The 17,916-nt window shown below is 36.5% G+C and overlaps 1 protein-coding gene across 1 annotated transcript in view; it reads left to right on the forward strand.

The window, feature by feature from the left end:
• The window catches only part of TMEM244 (transmembrane protein 244), a 69,377-nt gene extending 51,863 nt beyond the window's left edge, over positions 1-17,514 (forward strand). Inside the window, exon 5 of the mRNA XM_032338343.1 lies at positions 17,183-17,514. Within this exon, the coding sequence (XP_032194234.1) occupies positions 17,183-17,190 (8 nt within the window). The 3' untranslated portion in view covers positions 17,191-17,514. The remainder of the gene's footprint in view (positions 1-17,182) is intronic.
• The last annotated feature ends 402 nt before the right edge of the window (positions 17,515-17,916 follow it).

The raw sequence follows: 17,916 nt of genomic DNA on the forward strand, positions 1-17,916 counted from the left end.
ATGCAGAAGACTAGGAAAAGATATGGGTATTTGATACCACTTTCTTTTTATCTGAGAGGAAGGTTTTAACAAACTGGTTAATTTGTCTTTTCTGTTTCCTGAGTGCTTCCACATCCCCAGTCTTCCGTGCACCAGGAAGCAGTGTCAGCGACACAAAGCACAAAACTTGATGGCATCCAGTGGCATCAGCATTTGTCTCAAGGATATTAAAAAAAAAGAGATGTGAAGTGTTTACCCAAGGATGAAAAGTGTCAGTCCCCAGAGCTGATGTTTAGGATTCTGCGTCCTACCATGTCAGCACTGAGTGCCTCACGGATCGCCAGTGACAGAAGCAGTGACCATGCCCTCCTTCACAGAAGTTTGTGATCTGAGGGGTCCTATGAAGGGGGAGGCCAAGGCCCAAGGCGTATTTGGGACCAAACACAATGACAAATGTAGCTCTTCCATGGGGAAAAGAACGTGAAGTAACTGGATTTACATACGTGTCTGATACCAGACACTGTGCTTTTCTATTACGATGCAACAGTCTGTCGGCCATTTTTCTGCTGAGAAACTTTAGGCAACCCACTAATTCTGAGTCTTGGTTTCTTCGACCATAAAATGGGCTCAATAAACCTACTTTCTAGAGTTGTTATAAAGATTAAATGAGTTAATGAATCATAAAATAAATCGCTCACTGTCTGATACCTATTTTCATTATTCCTGATGTAAAATTTATCCTTCCACTCTCTATCCCATTGTTTAACCAATAGGCTCCATTGATTCTTTCTGACATAACCTCAGATTTAAGAAAAGAAAAATAGATGGGTTGTTTTCTAAAGAAGGAAATTCCATGCCCAAGGAGGTCATTCTGCTTCCCCCAAGTTGTAGAAAATCAGTGACTACCATTCTATGTCAGCCTTGGCACCCTGACTGCCCCCCATTGTTGGAGCAACTCCTTTGACACAGCAGAGCCTACTTCTTTAAATTCATGACTCAAGCTATCTAGGCTCAACCCCACCAACAATCCTGCCAACAGTTCTTGTTAGCCCAGTGACTATTTCAGATCTTGTCTGCCTTAATCAGATGTTCTACCCCTCCTCGTTTTCAGCAGCTTACCCTGCCTTACTTCATGAAGAAAACAAATTCATAAGATAGGAACTCTCTCACCAAACCTATAAAATTAACTTCTTTGTACCCTTCCATGACTTCTTATCTAAGTGCCCCTTCTACTTTTGCTCCTGAGCACACTTCTCCTGATGTTTCATGGATTTCTCATCACAAATTATTAGATCCCTTTACTTCAATATCTCTCTTCTTATTAGGTTTGTCCCATCACTATTTAATTATATTCATGCTTCTCTTTTCTTAAAACAAAAACAAAAAAAAAACAAGAAGAAACACTGCTTAGACCTGTCTCTTGCTAGCATCTATGTTATCTCTCTTCTACAAATCTACTTCTTAAATGAGTTGTCTCTATTCATTGTCTCAATTTCTCTATCTCCTACACATACCTCAAACCATTTCCATCAGATTCCACATTACCGAAACTGTTCTCATCAACATCTTCAAGGCAGTTCCATGGTGCCAAAGCTAATTTTTCAAGGTGTTGATTTGACTGTGGGCAGTATTTAATACTGTTGATCTCTCTCTGCTTCTTAGAACACTGTCTTCTCTGCGGTTCCTGAGAGGCTCAGTCGGGTAAGTGTCTAACTTCAGCTCTGTTCATAATCTCGGTATGGTATCTCCTGGTATGGAGCCCCATATCTGGCTCCTCACTCAGCAGGGTGTCTGCTTGTCTCTCCCTCCCCCTCAGCCCCTCCCCTGCTCCTGCTCTCTCTCTCTCAGATAAATAAATAAAATCTTAAAAAAAAAACAAAAAACAAAAAACAAAAAAAAAAACAGTCTTCTCTTGACTTTCATGGAATTGCCTTACCTTCTTTGTCATCTACCCAGCAGTGTCTATTCTGTCTTCCCTGGCAACTTCTCGTCCACTTGGTTCCAAGGTTTTCAGGGTGCTCTTCTCGATAATGTTTCTACTTTACCCCTCACGTTCTTATATAGCAACCTTACCGACTCCTGCCCCCAAGGCAAGACACTGTCAGGGGCAACCCAAACCTTCTTAGGAAGGGAAATTGTCAGCTCACATTCCTGGGGATTTCCAAGGATGAAACTTAGCTTTATCCAGGAAGGTGACTAGTGATAGCAAGAAACTGTTTTCTCCATTCTTTGGCCCTGGTTTCCACAATGTTGTCTTCATTCTCAGCCAGGCTTTCTTAACAGCCAGGAGAGTCGCTGGCAGCTCCAGACATACAGGCCCAGGATTCTAGAAGGGAAGAGACCTACATTCTTCTTGTATCTATTCCTGCTCTTCCCAAGAGAGTTCTGATGAATTCACTTTGGCACACGCTCACCCTGAACCAAGTACTGTGGCCAGAGGGATGGGGTACTTGGACAGTCAGTCTGGGTCCCATGCTTGTGGTAGGTATAGGGCAAAGTGAGTCCCTACCAAAAGGCCTGAGTGTCCTCAAAGGTCCTCTGAGGAAGAGGAAGAAATAGTAGCCAAGAAAACAAAATACACACCCATTGCCTTATCATTTTTTGTCAGTAATTTTCCTGCCTCTATTTCTAGCTTAATTTTGGGTCTTAAACTCTAGAACTTCATATCCAAAAACTTTGTAGCCCTACCTTTTTTTTTTTTTTGAAAATTTATAAGGAAATTAAACAGTTCCTAAGAAACAAACTCATTATTTTCTCTCCTAAAATCTGCTTCTCCCTCTCAATCCTCTCCTTCAGCAAATGGCACCTCCAGCCACCCAGCTGCTCAAGCCAGCTACCAAGTAGTCATCCTAGATGCTTCCTTCTCCCCAGCTAGAGAGACAACCACATTTAAGTGATTTTCAGGTGCTATGACTTTTAAATAGTTATCCATCGAAATCTTTTCTGATTGCAATAGTATAAAATTTAGAAATCAATTGATAGCTCAACTGTTTTTTTTTTTCTTAAGATTTTATTTATTTATTTGTGAGAGAGGGGGAGCACAAGCAGGGGAGGGCAGAAGAAGAGGAAGAAGCAGGCTCCTGGCTGAGCAGAGAGCCTGGTGTGGAACTTGATCCCAGGATCTTGGCATCATGACCTGAACCAAATGCAGACTCTTAACCGGCTGAGCCACCCAGAGGCCCCTCATCTGTCCATTTCTGAGATGACCTCCAGCATGATCTTAAGTCAAGCCTACATCACATTTGCATAGACTTCTAAAAATATTTTCTTACTAATACATAACTTTTGGCTGCTATTTATTTTCTTTTGTCCTCTATTTTTAATTTAAAAAAAATGTTGAAGTGATACATGTACAGAAAGTGACAAAAGTTTTCATGAGGTTTGTTATGGAGGCCAGTAGCTGTCCCCTATTCATCCTTCTGTCATTTCCCTAAAGGCAGCTACCACCACCAATTTTAACTGATTATTTAGGTATTTATCTCCCAGCGAATATGGTATATTGCTGCTCTTTGCTATTTTTCAATTTTAGGCATTTCCTATTGACTTCCCGCTGGAAGGGATGAGGACTTGGCTTCCTTTCTCTGCTCCCTACTCATATATATACCTGCGCCATCCCCTCCACCCCAAAACTCTTGTATCCTAATTTTGGCTTGATATTTTTGGATTGATATTCAGTGTTGTATATTATTAAAACTACATAAAGGTTATTCACAGTTGATGATATTAATGATAGGTTTTTTTCTTCCTATTTAACATATATGTCTCTTAAGTGGTTTCTGTTTTTCTTTTTCTCCCCTTTCTTACTTCTTTTGTCTTTATCTTTCTTTCTTTTTTTTTTAAAGATTTTATTTATTTATTTGACAGAGATCACAAGTAGGCAGAGAGGCAGGCAGAGAGAGAGAGGAAGAAGCAGGCTCCCTGCTGAGCAGAGAGCCCGATGCGGGACTCCATCCCAGGACCCTGGGATCATGACCTGAGCGAGTCCCAGGACCCTGGGATCATGACCTGAGCCGAAGGCAGAGGCTTTAACCCACTGAGCCACCCAGGCGCCCCTTTGTCTTTATCTTTCATATCAGATTTGTTAACACTTGCTTGTCTGTGCGTGTTGGTGAGAGAGGGATGATTAGAAGCTCTGGGTCCATGTGTGGGGCTTACGAATTGTGAACTTCACCTGTCATGAGATCTGACTGGGCCTTTTAATGATGGAGCCTACAATGATGGTATTTTTAGGACTTTTCCTGGAGCCAGGAAGTTTTCCTGAAGGAAGCCATTGCACTTCCTGCCTTATGAACAAAGGCCTGGCTTTCAACACTCCAGGAGTGGAGAATAAAATAACCAGGTCTCGGAATCCAATCTCCTTATATCTTCTAATTGGACTGCTTTTAAGGCCAAATCAGTAAACTGGATGGCCAGTACTACTTGTGATTAGCACGGGGAAGGGCAGAGGGAGAGAGACAGGCAGACTCCTTGCTGAGTGCGGAGCCAGACCTGGACTCTATCACTCCTTCTTCTTAGCTGTGCTTGGGTGTCTCCAGTCCAGAAACCTTCTCTCCAGGGGACAGGCCTCTAATATTTCTCCAGGGTAAGTGAGAGATAGCTGCTGAGCCACATGGAATGGAGGAGTGGAGCTGACTTTTCTTAAACAGATGACGGACCTGTCCTCCAGCTTACTGAATGAACAAATACTACTTGTGATTGGGAAAAGTCCAGCAAAGGGCAAGCCTGCACTGGGAGGGGTAACTGAAGGGAGCCTACAAATAAGTCAAGACATAACTAAGATCCCGGGCCAGTGTTTTGAGTCAGGAGAGAGGAAACTGACTGCGAAACACAGGGACAAAGTTACAGAATGGACAGCAAGTTAGTTATGTGGAGGCAGAGACTGTAATAAGACTCAAGATGCAGAATGGATGAAGTATTTGCATTCTGCTGCAAGGAAGGTCATTTATCTGCTTAGCGAGGATGCTGTGGTAGTTATAGATTGTATATGAAGCCTGCTTTACATTTTAGGTTCTTAATAAATGGCAGTATGATATCATTTTTAGTTAAGATATTACCCCATTCACGTTTTTTCTTGAAACGGGCATATTTTAGATTATGACCAAGAGGAATCATCTGGAAAGTATTTATGAAGGGAGATATATGCTTCTGCAAACAAATACCAATAAAGCATTTTAGCAGGAACTCATGGTCCTCTGTATCTGAAGCAACTCATTATGCTTTCTTTCCTACCTGTTGTATCTCCACCGCCGATTCAAACACCAACTAGGGAGAATCTAGTTAGCTTGCATCTTGATACCCAACTTAAAAGCGTAGTTCCTCAAGTGGTAATAATAATAAAATAGTGATAATGATGTACAACTCAATGTTTCATACATAGATTCCCACCTAAAAAAGGTAACATCAATAAAATTTCTCCCCAAATGCTGCAACTGTGTGTTTTTTCTTAAACGGTAATAATTCTTTTAATTACTAGAGGATATGAGTCATCTCAAGTCAGTGCTTTGTTGAAATTAATGTTTTGTTTACATGTCACATTCTAGGTAATAGTTCTCAAGGGACTGAAGAGATTGTGACCCTAATACCTTTGTGAAATTCACTCTCGTTCTCTGACATTACACATGATGTGAGATAGAATAAGGACATCCTAAATTATTTTGTAAGCTACCCAGTACCCCATCTCTAGAAGTTTCTGCCTCAGTGCAGAAAAATTCTTGACTGACGACCTTAGGTCACTCCAGTTCTGAGGGCAATTTATCTTTGGAATCATAGCAATAAAGCACTTTATTAAAATAATTATCTCATTTTACTTAGAAGAGTTTTAAAAAGAAAACTGTAATGAATAATTACATAAATTTGCTAATTTTGTAAGTGTCCAGAAATCAGTTATATTTATGTTATCATTTTAGCCAAATAAAAAAGATGGAAAAGAAATCAGATAGCATACTTTAAAAAAAAAGGAGTCATAATAGGTCATAGTGATGTTGAGGGCAGTGTATCATCCCCTTTCTTGATTTAGCTATTGCTATCATCTGTATTTAAGTTCTACTGATTTAAAAATCACATGAATTTTATTAATAAAAATAGTGTTCTATTGAATTTTGTGAGTACTTAATGTATTCAATACACATTTCTGGTTTTTACACAAACACCATTGGACATTTTATACCATGCTGAAGTCTGTCCATTTTTCCCAAAGCATTCCATGTCATCAAAAAAATAAAAGGAACAATAGTGGTTTAAATGAAGACTTTCTTAGGGCGCCTGGATGGCTTAGTCTGTTAAGCATCTGCCTTCAGCTCAGGTCATGATCCCAGGGGCCTAGGTCCTGCAACCTGCTCCCTGCTCCCTGCTCAGTGGGGAATCTGCTTGTTCCCTCCTTTTCCCCTCCCCTCACCTCTGTTCATGCTCTCTCTCCCCCAAAGAAATGAAATAAAATCAAATAAAAGAAAACAAAGAATTTCTTGGTGTATATAAATGACAGTTTTGTTTGTTTTTAGTTTGTTAATGTGGTGAAGTTGAGTTTTGAGTGCTAAACCATACTTTCAAGGATGAACCTAACTTGCATCATGATGGCCTTTTGAAACACTGCTAAATTTTTTTTTGCAAGTATTCTACTAATGTTTCTGAGTCTATGTTCATGAAGGATATTAAAATGTCTTCTTTTTTCATAATGTCTTTGTCTAATTTTAGTCTCAGGATAATGATGGTATCATAAAATGAGTTAAGAAGCATTCCTCCCTCTTTTAATTTCTGGAAGTGTTTGCTACAATTAGATTATTTGTATCTTAAATGCCTGATGAAATTCAACAAGAAACTTCTGAACCTCGAATTTTCTTTATGGGACGTTATCAACCATGAATTTTATTCCTTCAACATCTGTAGGGCTTTTCATGTAATCTATGTTTTCTTGAGTAGGTTTTGTTAGCTTCTTTCAATGAACAAATTTACTTCATCTTAGTTATCAAATTTATTGGTGTTATATTTTTCATCATATTTCCTTACTGCCTTTTTAATATCTGTAGCACATGTAATGGTGTCTCTCATTCTGAATATTGACAATTTCTGTCACCTCTCCTTTATTTTCCTAAATAATGTATCTAGAAGTTTGCAATTCTATTGATCTTTTTAAAAAATAATGGTCTCATTGATTTTCTGTGTTGTCTTCATTTTTATTTTATTGATTTCTGCTTTTATTCGTATTGCTTCTTTACTTCTCTTTATTTTAGATTTAATTTGCTCTTCTTCTAGTTTCTTAAGGTGGTGTTTTAGGTAATTGATTTCAGATCTTTCTTTTCTTCCACTGTAAACATATAATGTTCTGAGTTTTCTTCTAAGCACTACTTTCACTACATTCTATAAATTTTGATGTTGATCTTAATTTTTACTTTGTTCAAAAAATTTTCTCATTATCTTTGTGACTTCTTTTTGTTTCATGGGTTATTAGAATTTTAGAAATGTGTTTTTAAATTCTATCTGTGTATTTCAATTATTGATTTCCAGTTTAATATCTTTGATTTTAGATACCATAATTTATTACTTTGCCTGAGTTCATGATCCCAGGGTCCAGGCATCAAGCCCCAGGTCTAGCTCCTTGTTCTACCGGAAGTCTGCTTCTGCCCCTCCAACCCACCTTAGCCCCCTACACCACTCTACCCCCGACACGTCACTCTACACCCTCATGTTCTCTCTCTACCTCCTTCCCTCTCAAATAAACAAATAAGTTGAAAGGAAGGAAGGAAGGAAGGAAGGAAGGAAGGAAGGAAAACTAACTTGTTATATGGCCCAGAATATAATCTATTTTGGTGACTGTCCCATTTGCCCTTGAAAAGAATGTGTATTCTATTTGTCAAGTGTAGTTGGCTGATAGCATTGTTCAAGTATTCTGTATCCTTATGACCATCTGTCTATGTACTCTCAACTGTGGAAGAGAAGTATAGCTGTTGTTTTGTATTTTTTCTTTCAGGTTTATCAATTTTTGTTTTGTGCATTTTGAAGTTCTGTATTTAAATGAATATATCAAAAATTTTATATGTTCTTGATAAACATAAAAATATTTCTCTTTATCATTAAGAAATAACCACCTTTATCCTTGGTTATTATATTCCATGCTCTGCAATCTACCTAATAGAAAAATATCTCTAAGGGGTGCCTGGGTGGCTCAGTCTTTAAGGGTCTACATTCTGCTCAGATCAAGATCCCAGAGTCCTGGGATCAAGCCCCACATTGGGCTCCCTGCTTAGCAGGAAGCCTGCTTCTCCCTCTACCACTCCCTCTGCTTGTGTTCCCTCTCTCACTGTCTCTCTCTGTCAAATAAATAAATAAAATCTATAAAAAAAAGAAAAATATCTCTTCTTTCTTTTGAAAAATGTTAGCATGATATATATTTCTCTTCATCATTTCACTTTTTACCTGGTAGAAGTGTCATTTGTGGGGCACCTGGGTGGCTCAGTCAGTTAAGTTAAGTCAGTTAAGGTTAAGACCCTTCAGTTCAGGTCATGATCTCAGAGTCCTGGGATGGAGCCCTGCATCAGGCTTCTTCCTCAGCAGGGAGTCTGCTTCTCCCTCTGCCCCCCTCCACCCAACTTGTGTGTGTGCAGGTGCTCACTCTCTCTCTCTCTCTCAAATAAATAAATAAAATCTTTAAAAAGAAAACGAGAAGTGTCATTTGTCTTTATACTTAGAGCAAGTTTTTCTCGCACTCAGCATGTAATTGTCTTCTTTTTTTTTTTTAATTTTTTATTTTTTATAAACATATATTTTTATCCCCAGGGGTACAGGTTTGTGAATCACCAGGTTTACACACTTCACAGCACTCACCAAAGCACATACCCTCCCCAATGTCCATAATCCCACCCCCTTCTCCCAAACCCCTTCCTCCCAGCAACCCTCAATTTGTTTTGTGAGATTAAGAGTCACTTATGGTTTGTCTCCCTCCCAATCCCATCTTATTTCATTTATTCTTCTCCTACCCACTTAAGCCCCCATGTTGCATCACCACTTCCTCATATGAGGGAGATCATATGATAGTTGTCTTTCTCTGCTTGACTTATTTCGCTAAGCATGATACGCTCTAGTTCCATCCATGTTGTCGCAAATGGCAAGATTTCATTTCTTTTGATGGCTGCATAGTATTCCATTGTGTATATATACCACATCTTCTTGATCCATTCATCTGTTGATGGACATCTAGGTTCTTTCCACAGTTTGGCTATTGTGGACATTGCTGCTATTGTCTTCTTTTTTATTTAATCAAATAATTTCTGCTTTTTAGTGGAGTGTTAGGCCATTTACATTTATAGAAATTATCAATACATTGGTTTAAATCTACCATTTTCCCCTTTGTTTTCTATTTGTCTTATCTGATCTTCGTTTCTTTTTACCTCTTTTCCTTATTGGATTAATATAATAATTTTCAAGATTCCATTTTATTTTTCTATTGATCTATTAACACTAATGTATTTTCAAGTATTTGTTCTAGAGTTAGTCACAGTATACCTCCAAATAACAATTTATTATAGTATACTTTTATTATAGTATACTTATTTATACTATAATAGTATAGTATACAATTTATTATAGTATACTTCCATCTTGCCTTTTTAGCCCTTGTAGGAAAGTGCTGTTACATACATTTTACTTCTATTATTAATCCCACAATATTATTTTTTATTTAGACCATCAATTTTTTTTTAGATTCTTTTTTTAAATGGGGAAATGTGTTTTATATTTACTCACACTTTTACAATTTCTGGTGTTCTTACTCCTTTGTATAGATCCAGATTTCTGTCCAGCATTATTCCCCTTCTACCGGAAGAACTTCCTTTAACATTTTTTTATAATGAGGTTCTGCAGGCAATAAATTCTCTTAGCTTTTGCTCATGTAAAAAAGACTTTACCTTGCCCCCCCCCTTTTTTTTTTGAGATTTTATTTATTTGAGAGTAAGCAAGAGAGATCGAGCACGAGCAGGGTAAGGGGCAGAGGGAAAAGAAGTCTTCCTGCTCAAGGGAGCCCAACGAGGGGCTTAGTCCCGGGACCCCAGGACCATGACCTGAGCCGAAGACAGTTTTGCCTTTATTTCTGAAAACACTTTTCGCTGAGTAAAGAATTCTAAGATGACAGTATCCTCTTCTCCTCCTGCTCTTTAAGATGTCCCTTCATCATCTTCTGGTTTACATTGTTTTTAGGCAAGAAGTCTGCAGAAATTCTAATCATCATTCCTTTACATCTAACATGCCTTTTTTTCTGGCTGCTTTTAAGATATTCTCATTATCACTGGTTCTTAGCAATTTGATTATAATATTATATGGTTTGATTTATTTTTTTCTATTTGGAGTCTGTTGGATTTCTTAGATTTGTGGATTTACAGTTTTCATCAAATTTGGAAATTTTTGTTGATTTTTTTTGTTGTTGTTGTTTATCCTGCCCTTTCTGGGACTCAAAATGCATAAATGTTAGACCAATAGTTTTCCTCATGTCACTGTGCTCTGATTATTATTTTCTTTTATCTTTCCGTACTTCATTCTCACCCTCCTCCCCACCCCAGTACTCCATTTTGAATAGATTGTCACTAGGTCCTTCATTTCACTAATCTTTTATTTTTGCAAAGTCAAATATGCTGTTCATTCCATCCTTTGTATTTTCAATTCAAAGATTGTGTTTCTCATCTCTAGGAATTTCATTGTTTTTCTATACTTTCAGTTTCTTTCCTCCTCATAATCCTACTTTCTTTCACATATTCGAACATTTGTATCATATTTGCAATAATGCTTTAATATAATTTTCTGCAAATTCTGTCATCTCTGTCATTTCTTTTCTATTTCTAGTGACTGACTTTCTCATGGTTAAGAGTTACATTTTCCGTCTTCACATCTAGCTAATTTTGAGAAAATGTTGAATGTTATGAATTTTATATCATTGACTACTAGATTTTTTGTACTTTTTAAACACCATTTGATTAGTTTCTGGAAAGCAGTCAAATTTCCATTAGATAAGTTTATTCCTTGTGGGATTTGTTTTTAAGCTCTTTTAAGTTTAGAGTAAACTTTATTCTAAGAACAATTTTACTCTACTTCTAAGATATAGCCCTTCTAGTCTCATGTTTTCAATGAGAACTCTCCATTCAGTAATTCAATAATTTCTGACTCTATGTCTCTGAGGATTGTCTGTCTTTCAAATTCTCAATAATTGCTTTTTTCTTGAAAGCTATTTTTGTCTGGCTTTAGGTGCATTCCCCCTATGTTTGGACACCTTGGTATTCAGATAAAGACTCAAGGGTTCCCTATTGTAGACTTCTGGAGATTTTTTTGTGTGTGAACCTTCTTTCTTTAGGGTAAGCTGTCCATGAATTCTATTCAATTCATCCTCTTAGACCATCAACCTTGGTCTACCCAACTCAGAATGATTGTCAGACCTTTCAAAATTTCCCTTACTTATGCTACAGAGAATTACCTCTGGCAGAAAGTACAGGTGATGGTAAATTTAACATCAGTTTTTTTCAGGTCGGAATTTACAGTCCTCTGTTGGCAGTTTTCCAATGTTTAAAAATAGTTTCCCCTATAATCTTCAACTACTTAGATATTTATGGCTGGAAGTTAATTTGACTCTATTACTCCCTCATAGAAGAAACAGAATTCCACACATTCATTATGCATGTTTTTATTGTATTGCTTTGTAGTGATAGAGCAACTTATACAGAAAAAATTTGCTATTATAAATTTTCAAGCCTTTAATATCTTTGTATGTAATGCTTCTCCTTGGGGGCAGGGTATGAGTGTAAGGTAGGAGATGAAGTCTGTTAGATAATTAGGCCTGTGGTTTCCCAAAGGAAAGAATCATGTCTAGATTATCTTTCTATTCACCAAATAATCATAATATTTTACACATAATTGGCTCCCTAAACACTATTGGCCAATGAACAAAGGAAGAAAGGAATGAATGGATAAAAATGGAAGAAAGCTATATAATCAGAGGTAGCATACTTTTGTCTAATAATATAAATATATTTTTAAGATCTTGTTACATATTGCCCTTTTGCTCTTTGAAAAAGTGGTACCCATTTATATTACCATCAGTCATAAAAGCATTTACTCATTTCCTTGAAGCCCTGCCAACAATTTAACTAAATCATTTTTATGTCTCTAAGAATTGATGATGCATAGCAAACATCCAGGACCATTAATTTAGCACACTGGACTTTCAAACTTCTATGTCAATTTTCTTCCTAGAATTAGACTCTCATAATGAAAAATTTTGCCTGAGAAGAATTCAAGTTATTTACACAATTATCCCTTCCTAATCATCTCTGTGTTCACAGTTTTCTTTAAAAGAAATCAGCTGCAAAAATTCTAGATTACCATTTTGTTTATAAACCTAATGTCAGCATTTTAGTCTTTTAACATTAACTATTTATTGGTCATGTTATATGGTTTCATCTTTAACCAGAACCATTAAAATATCTTCAAAATTAATATCAAAATATTTTGAGGAGATTGAAAGATGTGAGAAAATTAATGTATTTTAATATCATATAAAAAAGTCTTCCTGAAAATTAAGGTAGTAAAGATAAACTGAAAATCTTTCCTATAAAATATAATAGAAATGATAAATATAGCAAACATCATTTTGATACACACAACAATATTCACAAGAAAGAGGAAAATCTTCAAAGGATAAAAACATGAAGGAAACTGACCACAAAAAAAGTAAGTGTGAGTTGCTACTCAAGTTTGATACTCAATCCCCATACCCTTTATACTCTTGATAAACTAGAGGCTTGGAAATTAACTGAGCATAAATCCATACTGAAATAGCATGTAGGGAATTGGTCCTACAGAAGGATAAGGAGTTAGAACTCATATACGCATATGGGGAAGGGTGGACTAAAAATTACCCATTCCCATCACAGGTAGGTGACAAGTAAAACTCAGCTAAGTCTCTAGTTGAAAAAAATGGACAATCCCTTGAAAATTTATAATCATGAACCCGATCACACAAGTTTGAGATGTGAATTACCACCATCTGTTGCCTGGTAACTATATACCAATAAATCAACATAAATTTTCATTCTAGACTAGTTATAAACCCGAGATACCTCAGATCAAGTCACAAGGATTACCATCCATAAAGTCCTGGGAAGATAAGCTCACAATCTAAAATTGTAAAACACACATGGACACAATCTACCATGAAAGACATTAGCAGAGAAAAAGATGACTGGACCCTACCCCCGAGAATAGGATTATTGGGTACATAGCATAAATTAGGTATGTTTGAATAATTAAGATATTATAAACTAAACAAACAAGAACATGAGAAAACTATACAAGTCACTATGAAAATTGCCAAACAAATTTTATAAAGAAAAAAACCAAGTTTGTAGAAAAGAAATAGTCACTGGAATTTAACAATGACTAAATGGATTAAACATAAGATTGATGAGTATAGAAAGAGATTTGGCAAGTTGGTAGATTCTGCTGAGAAAACTATCCCAGAAGCAACACAATTAAAAAAGAGATGCTGTGAAAGAGTAGTGAATAGACACAGAGAATAAGAATGTTTAATATATGCGTAGCTGGTATTCCATGAGAAGACACTACAGAGAATATAAGAGAGGCAAGGTTTTAAATAATATATATAAGGAAGTTTTCCAAATTCAACGTACATAGGAATCCACCCTTTGTAAGTCAAACAAGTAATCAGTTAAGGTCAGAAACAAGAAGATGTTAAGCACTGAGGCACCAAAAACCGACTTACAAACAGCATCATTAGGAGCAAAAAGAAGGAATAATATATTCAAAATGTTCAGAGGAAAAAAACTGAGAAGCTAGATTCAATCTATTATTCAAATGTAAGGTCAAAATGAAGGGCTATTAAGATAAACAAAACCTGAGGGAATTTACTATTAACAAAAGTTGTTGAATGAATTATTTAAGGAAAGTATTTCAGAAGAACAGTAATTGCAGAAGGCAATAAGATGTGAGAAGGAAAAAAAAATTTTTTACATTTTGGTAAATCATTAAAAATTGAGTATATAAAACACTAAATGCAGTGATCAGTTTGTAGCTGTAAAAACAACGCGATATGAACATTCTGGACAATATTCTCATGTAAGACAGGTGGGATCATTACAGTTAAATTATTCTTTGGGTAGAGAAAACAGAGCAATTTTTAAAAATATTTTGAAATTTTTTTTAATATACAAAGTGTGAACTCACACAATTTGCTATCTAGTTCTGAGCTTTGGCAAATGCATAGAGTCATGGAGTCACATAGAACAGTTCCATTTCTCAAAAAATTCCACTGTGCCCCTCTCTTGTGGAGGATCCCACTCCCTACTGATGACCACTGACAAAAACTGATCTGTTCACCATCTCTGTAGTTTTGCATTTCCAGACTGCCGTATAAATGGGATCACACAGATCCCACTCCGTTGAGTTGGCTTATTTCACTTAACATATGCAGTTGAAATTCATCACATTGTTGCATACTTCACTATGCTTGTTGGTTTTATCCCTGAGTCGTAGTCTTTGTCCATTAATTCCAATATCTCATTGTCTTGGGGTTGGCATCTGATGATTATCTTTTTTTTTTTCAAGATTTTTTTTTTTAAAGATTTTATTTATTTATTTGACAGAGAGAAATCACAAGTAGATGGAGAGGCAGGCAGAGAGAGAGAGAGAGAGAGAGAGGGAAGCAGGCTCCCCGCCTAGCAGAGAGCCCGATGCGGGACTCGATCCCAGGACCCTGAGATCATGACCTGAGCCGAAGGCAGTGGCTTAACCCACTGAGCCACCCAGGCACCCTTTTTTCAAGATTTTGTTTATTTGTCAGAAAGAGACGGGGAGAGGGAGCACAGACAGGAGGAGCAGCAGGAAGAGGGAGAAACAGGCTCCCCAGGAGCCTGATGTGGGACTCAATACCAGGATTCTAGGATCATGACCTGAGCCGAAGGCACTTAACCTTCTGAGCTACCCAGGCGTCCCTGATGATTATCTTTTATGTATCTTTTCCTTTATGTGTCTTTTACATATTATCCTTTACGTATCTTTTCCTGGCACCCTTTATAAATTTGTGTTGGATCATGGGTATTTTGAACATTATGCTTTGAGACTCTGGGTCCTCTTAAAATCCTGTGGACTATGTTGACTGGAATTGGTCAACATCAGATTGAAAGCTCTATTGCAATCCATGGGCTGTGGTTCTACTGTCAGTTCAGTTTTCAAATCTAAGCGATGCTATATGGTCTGCCCTATGCACACACCACTCTTGGGCCAGTCTGGAGATTGGGTGCTATTTTATATCATCACAGCCCTTGCTGTGTTTCTTTTTATCTGTTTTGTACATAGATCAGGTGTGAACTTGGTTTGTATTAAACTAGACACATAATTAGGGAGTCTCATTTTCCAGCTCTGTCATTTCAGGGATTCCTTGATATTCTCAGGCGCCTAAGACCCCCTTTTCTGTTTTTCCCGCCAGAAAAAAATGGTCCTACTAAGCTTTTATTAAGATCATCATATTTGTTTTCTTTTTATCCTTTGACCTATAAATGGGATTAAATATATTTTCTATTTTTGATCTGTTTTTGCATTCATTCAATGAACTCCACTTGGTTATATTATTTTACACCATTACTGTTCTCTTAAATTCTATATATTAATATTTTGTGTAGGATTTTGGCATTAACATTTTCTCTCTCTCCTCTCTCACCCCCTCCCCATGTACATTGCTATGGACTGAATTGTATGCCCCATCCAACCCTCCCTAGCCCTCATTATGATGATATTTGGAGATGAGACTTTCGGGAAGTAACAGGGTTTAGATTAAGGTCATGAGGGTGGGGTTATCATGATGAGATTGGTGGCCTTAAGGAAGGAACATCAAAAAGCTTACTCTCTCCATCATTGTTCTCCATTATATAAAAACACAGCAAGATGGCAGCTATCTGTAAATCAAGAAGAGGGCTCTTACCAGAGCCTGACTGTGCTGGGACCCTGATTTCTGATTTCCAGGCTCTAGTTAATCATCTAGTCCATGGTATCTAATTATGGCAGCCTGAGCTGACTAATACATACATCCTGTTGATTCTCTTTCTCTGGAGAACCTTGAATAATGCAGAGGACTTCCTTCTTTCTCTGTATCTAAAACAATTTAAATAACACTGAAATTCTTTGCATACGGAAAGTTTGAAAAATATTATTATCCATGGGACCATTTTTTGTTTGGAGTTTATCTGATTAATTTCTGAGTTTCTCGTGTGGTTGTTCATCTGTTAGGTCTTGTCTCTTTTCTGGGGTCATTAATTATTGTTTTTTAACCTTTCTAGAAAATCATCTATTTCAAGTTTTCACATTTGTTTGCATAGGTCTCTAAACTATCATCGTATAATATTTTATGCTGCTTTTTCAATTGTGGTTATTCCTGTCATTACTTTTTCACTCAAACTAACTGTATCAGAGTGAGATTTTAAAACACTTTTACATTGTATCTTTGTTCCTATTAGTTCTTAATATCTTTTGTTTTCCCCTGGATGACAATTTTTAAACATTAGTGAATGATGTTATAGCCCATTCCTCCATATTGGTGTACTTTTTGCTGTTGTTAAATAATTTCTGTCTTTCAAGTTAAATTTTGTACCTCTGCTCCTAGTCTGCTATGTTTCTTTAGAAATATCCAATTTTTAAAAATTTATTTTTTAATATGCTTGTTTATTTCCTGGCACATTACTACAATTTATTGTGTAAAGGTGAATGATTTATATTTTTTAGAGGACTATATATATTAATTTAATGAAATATGGTAATAGGAACTATAAAGGCCGACCTCAATTCTCTAACCATTTAACATATTCAGAATAGCTAATATTACAGAAGTATTCAACATGTTTCTAAAATGAGAAGTATTTAACACTAAGCAACAATTTTAATATTATCAGAATAAAGATTTCTGTGTAGTAAAGACTGCTAAATTTCTTTCTCTCTTCTGCCCTCTCTTTTAAGACAAACCCCAATCAGCTAGAGGCTACGTTTCCCATCCTGCCTTGAAGAGTTAGGACCATGTGAGTCTCTAGTCAAGGGAATTGAGTGGAAGTATAACCTCAACATTATTTCTCTCCAAGGGAATTAGAAATTATTATTATAATAGATATATAATATGTATCTATTATAATATATAAATTATTATCCTCTACTTTCTTTTCTGTTTTAGGTGGCTAGAACCAAGAGACACTGCTCAAGACAATATAAACACAGCATATCTTTGTTCAAATTTTTAAAAAGTGACTGCTCTGGGAAACTGAAGATGCCTTTGCTTTGTCATTGAACTGAATAAAAACACTCACCTTGCAGAGATGATTTACAAAATCATCTTTTTGAATTTACAAAATCATCTTTTTGGATGGACTCGTGATAAACAGCTGCTGTGTCTCTCATTTAATCCCTAAGCCAGTGTGATAGAAAAGCATGGTCTGACTTTTGCCATTGATCCATTTTCTACCATGGGGACAAGACCATACTCTAAGGAATGGTCAAACAATAAGAAAGAAGGAACCTGAGTCCTGGAAGGCTTTATGGAACAAAGTCTACCCCATAAAAACCAGAAAGAAATTGATTTATATCTTTTCTGAGTCATTGTATTTTTGGGGTTCCATTGGGTCCCATTACTACAATAGCTAAGTCTATACCTTAGTTATATTTTGGTCCCTGTTTTATAGGAGGCACTGATTTACTACTTGATATTAACTAAGCAAATTCATCTCTCAATTCAACTCCCAGATTCATTGAGTACAGATACTATCTTCAACATAAGACAAAATTAGTCTTTTAATTAGAACATCACCAAAAATGGATCTTGTTGATGCATACCTAAGCACAATGAACTTCTGTTATATATTTGAATCATTTTATTTTTATTATTCCATTTTACTAGTGTCTATGTAAGGT

Source organism: Mustela erminea, chromosome 4 (genome assembly GCF_009829155.1).
Source record: "Mustela erminea isolate mMusErm1 chromosome 4, mMusErm1.Pri, whole genome shotgun sequence".
NCBI classification, from domain to species: domain Eukaryota; kingdom Metazoa; phylum Chordata; class Mammalia; order Carnivora; family Mustelidae; genus Mustela; species Mustela erminea.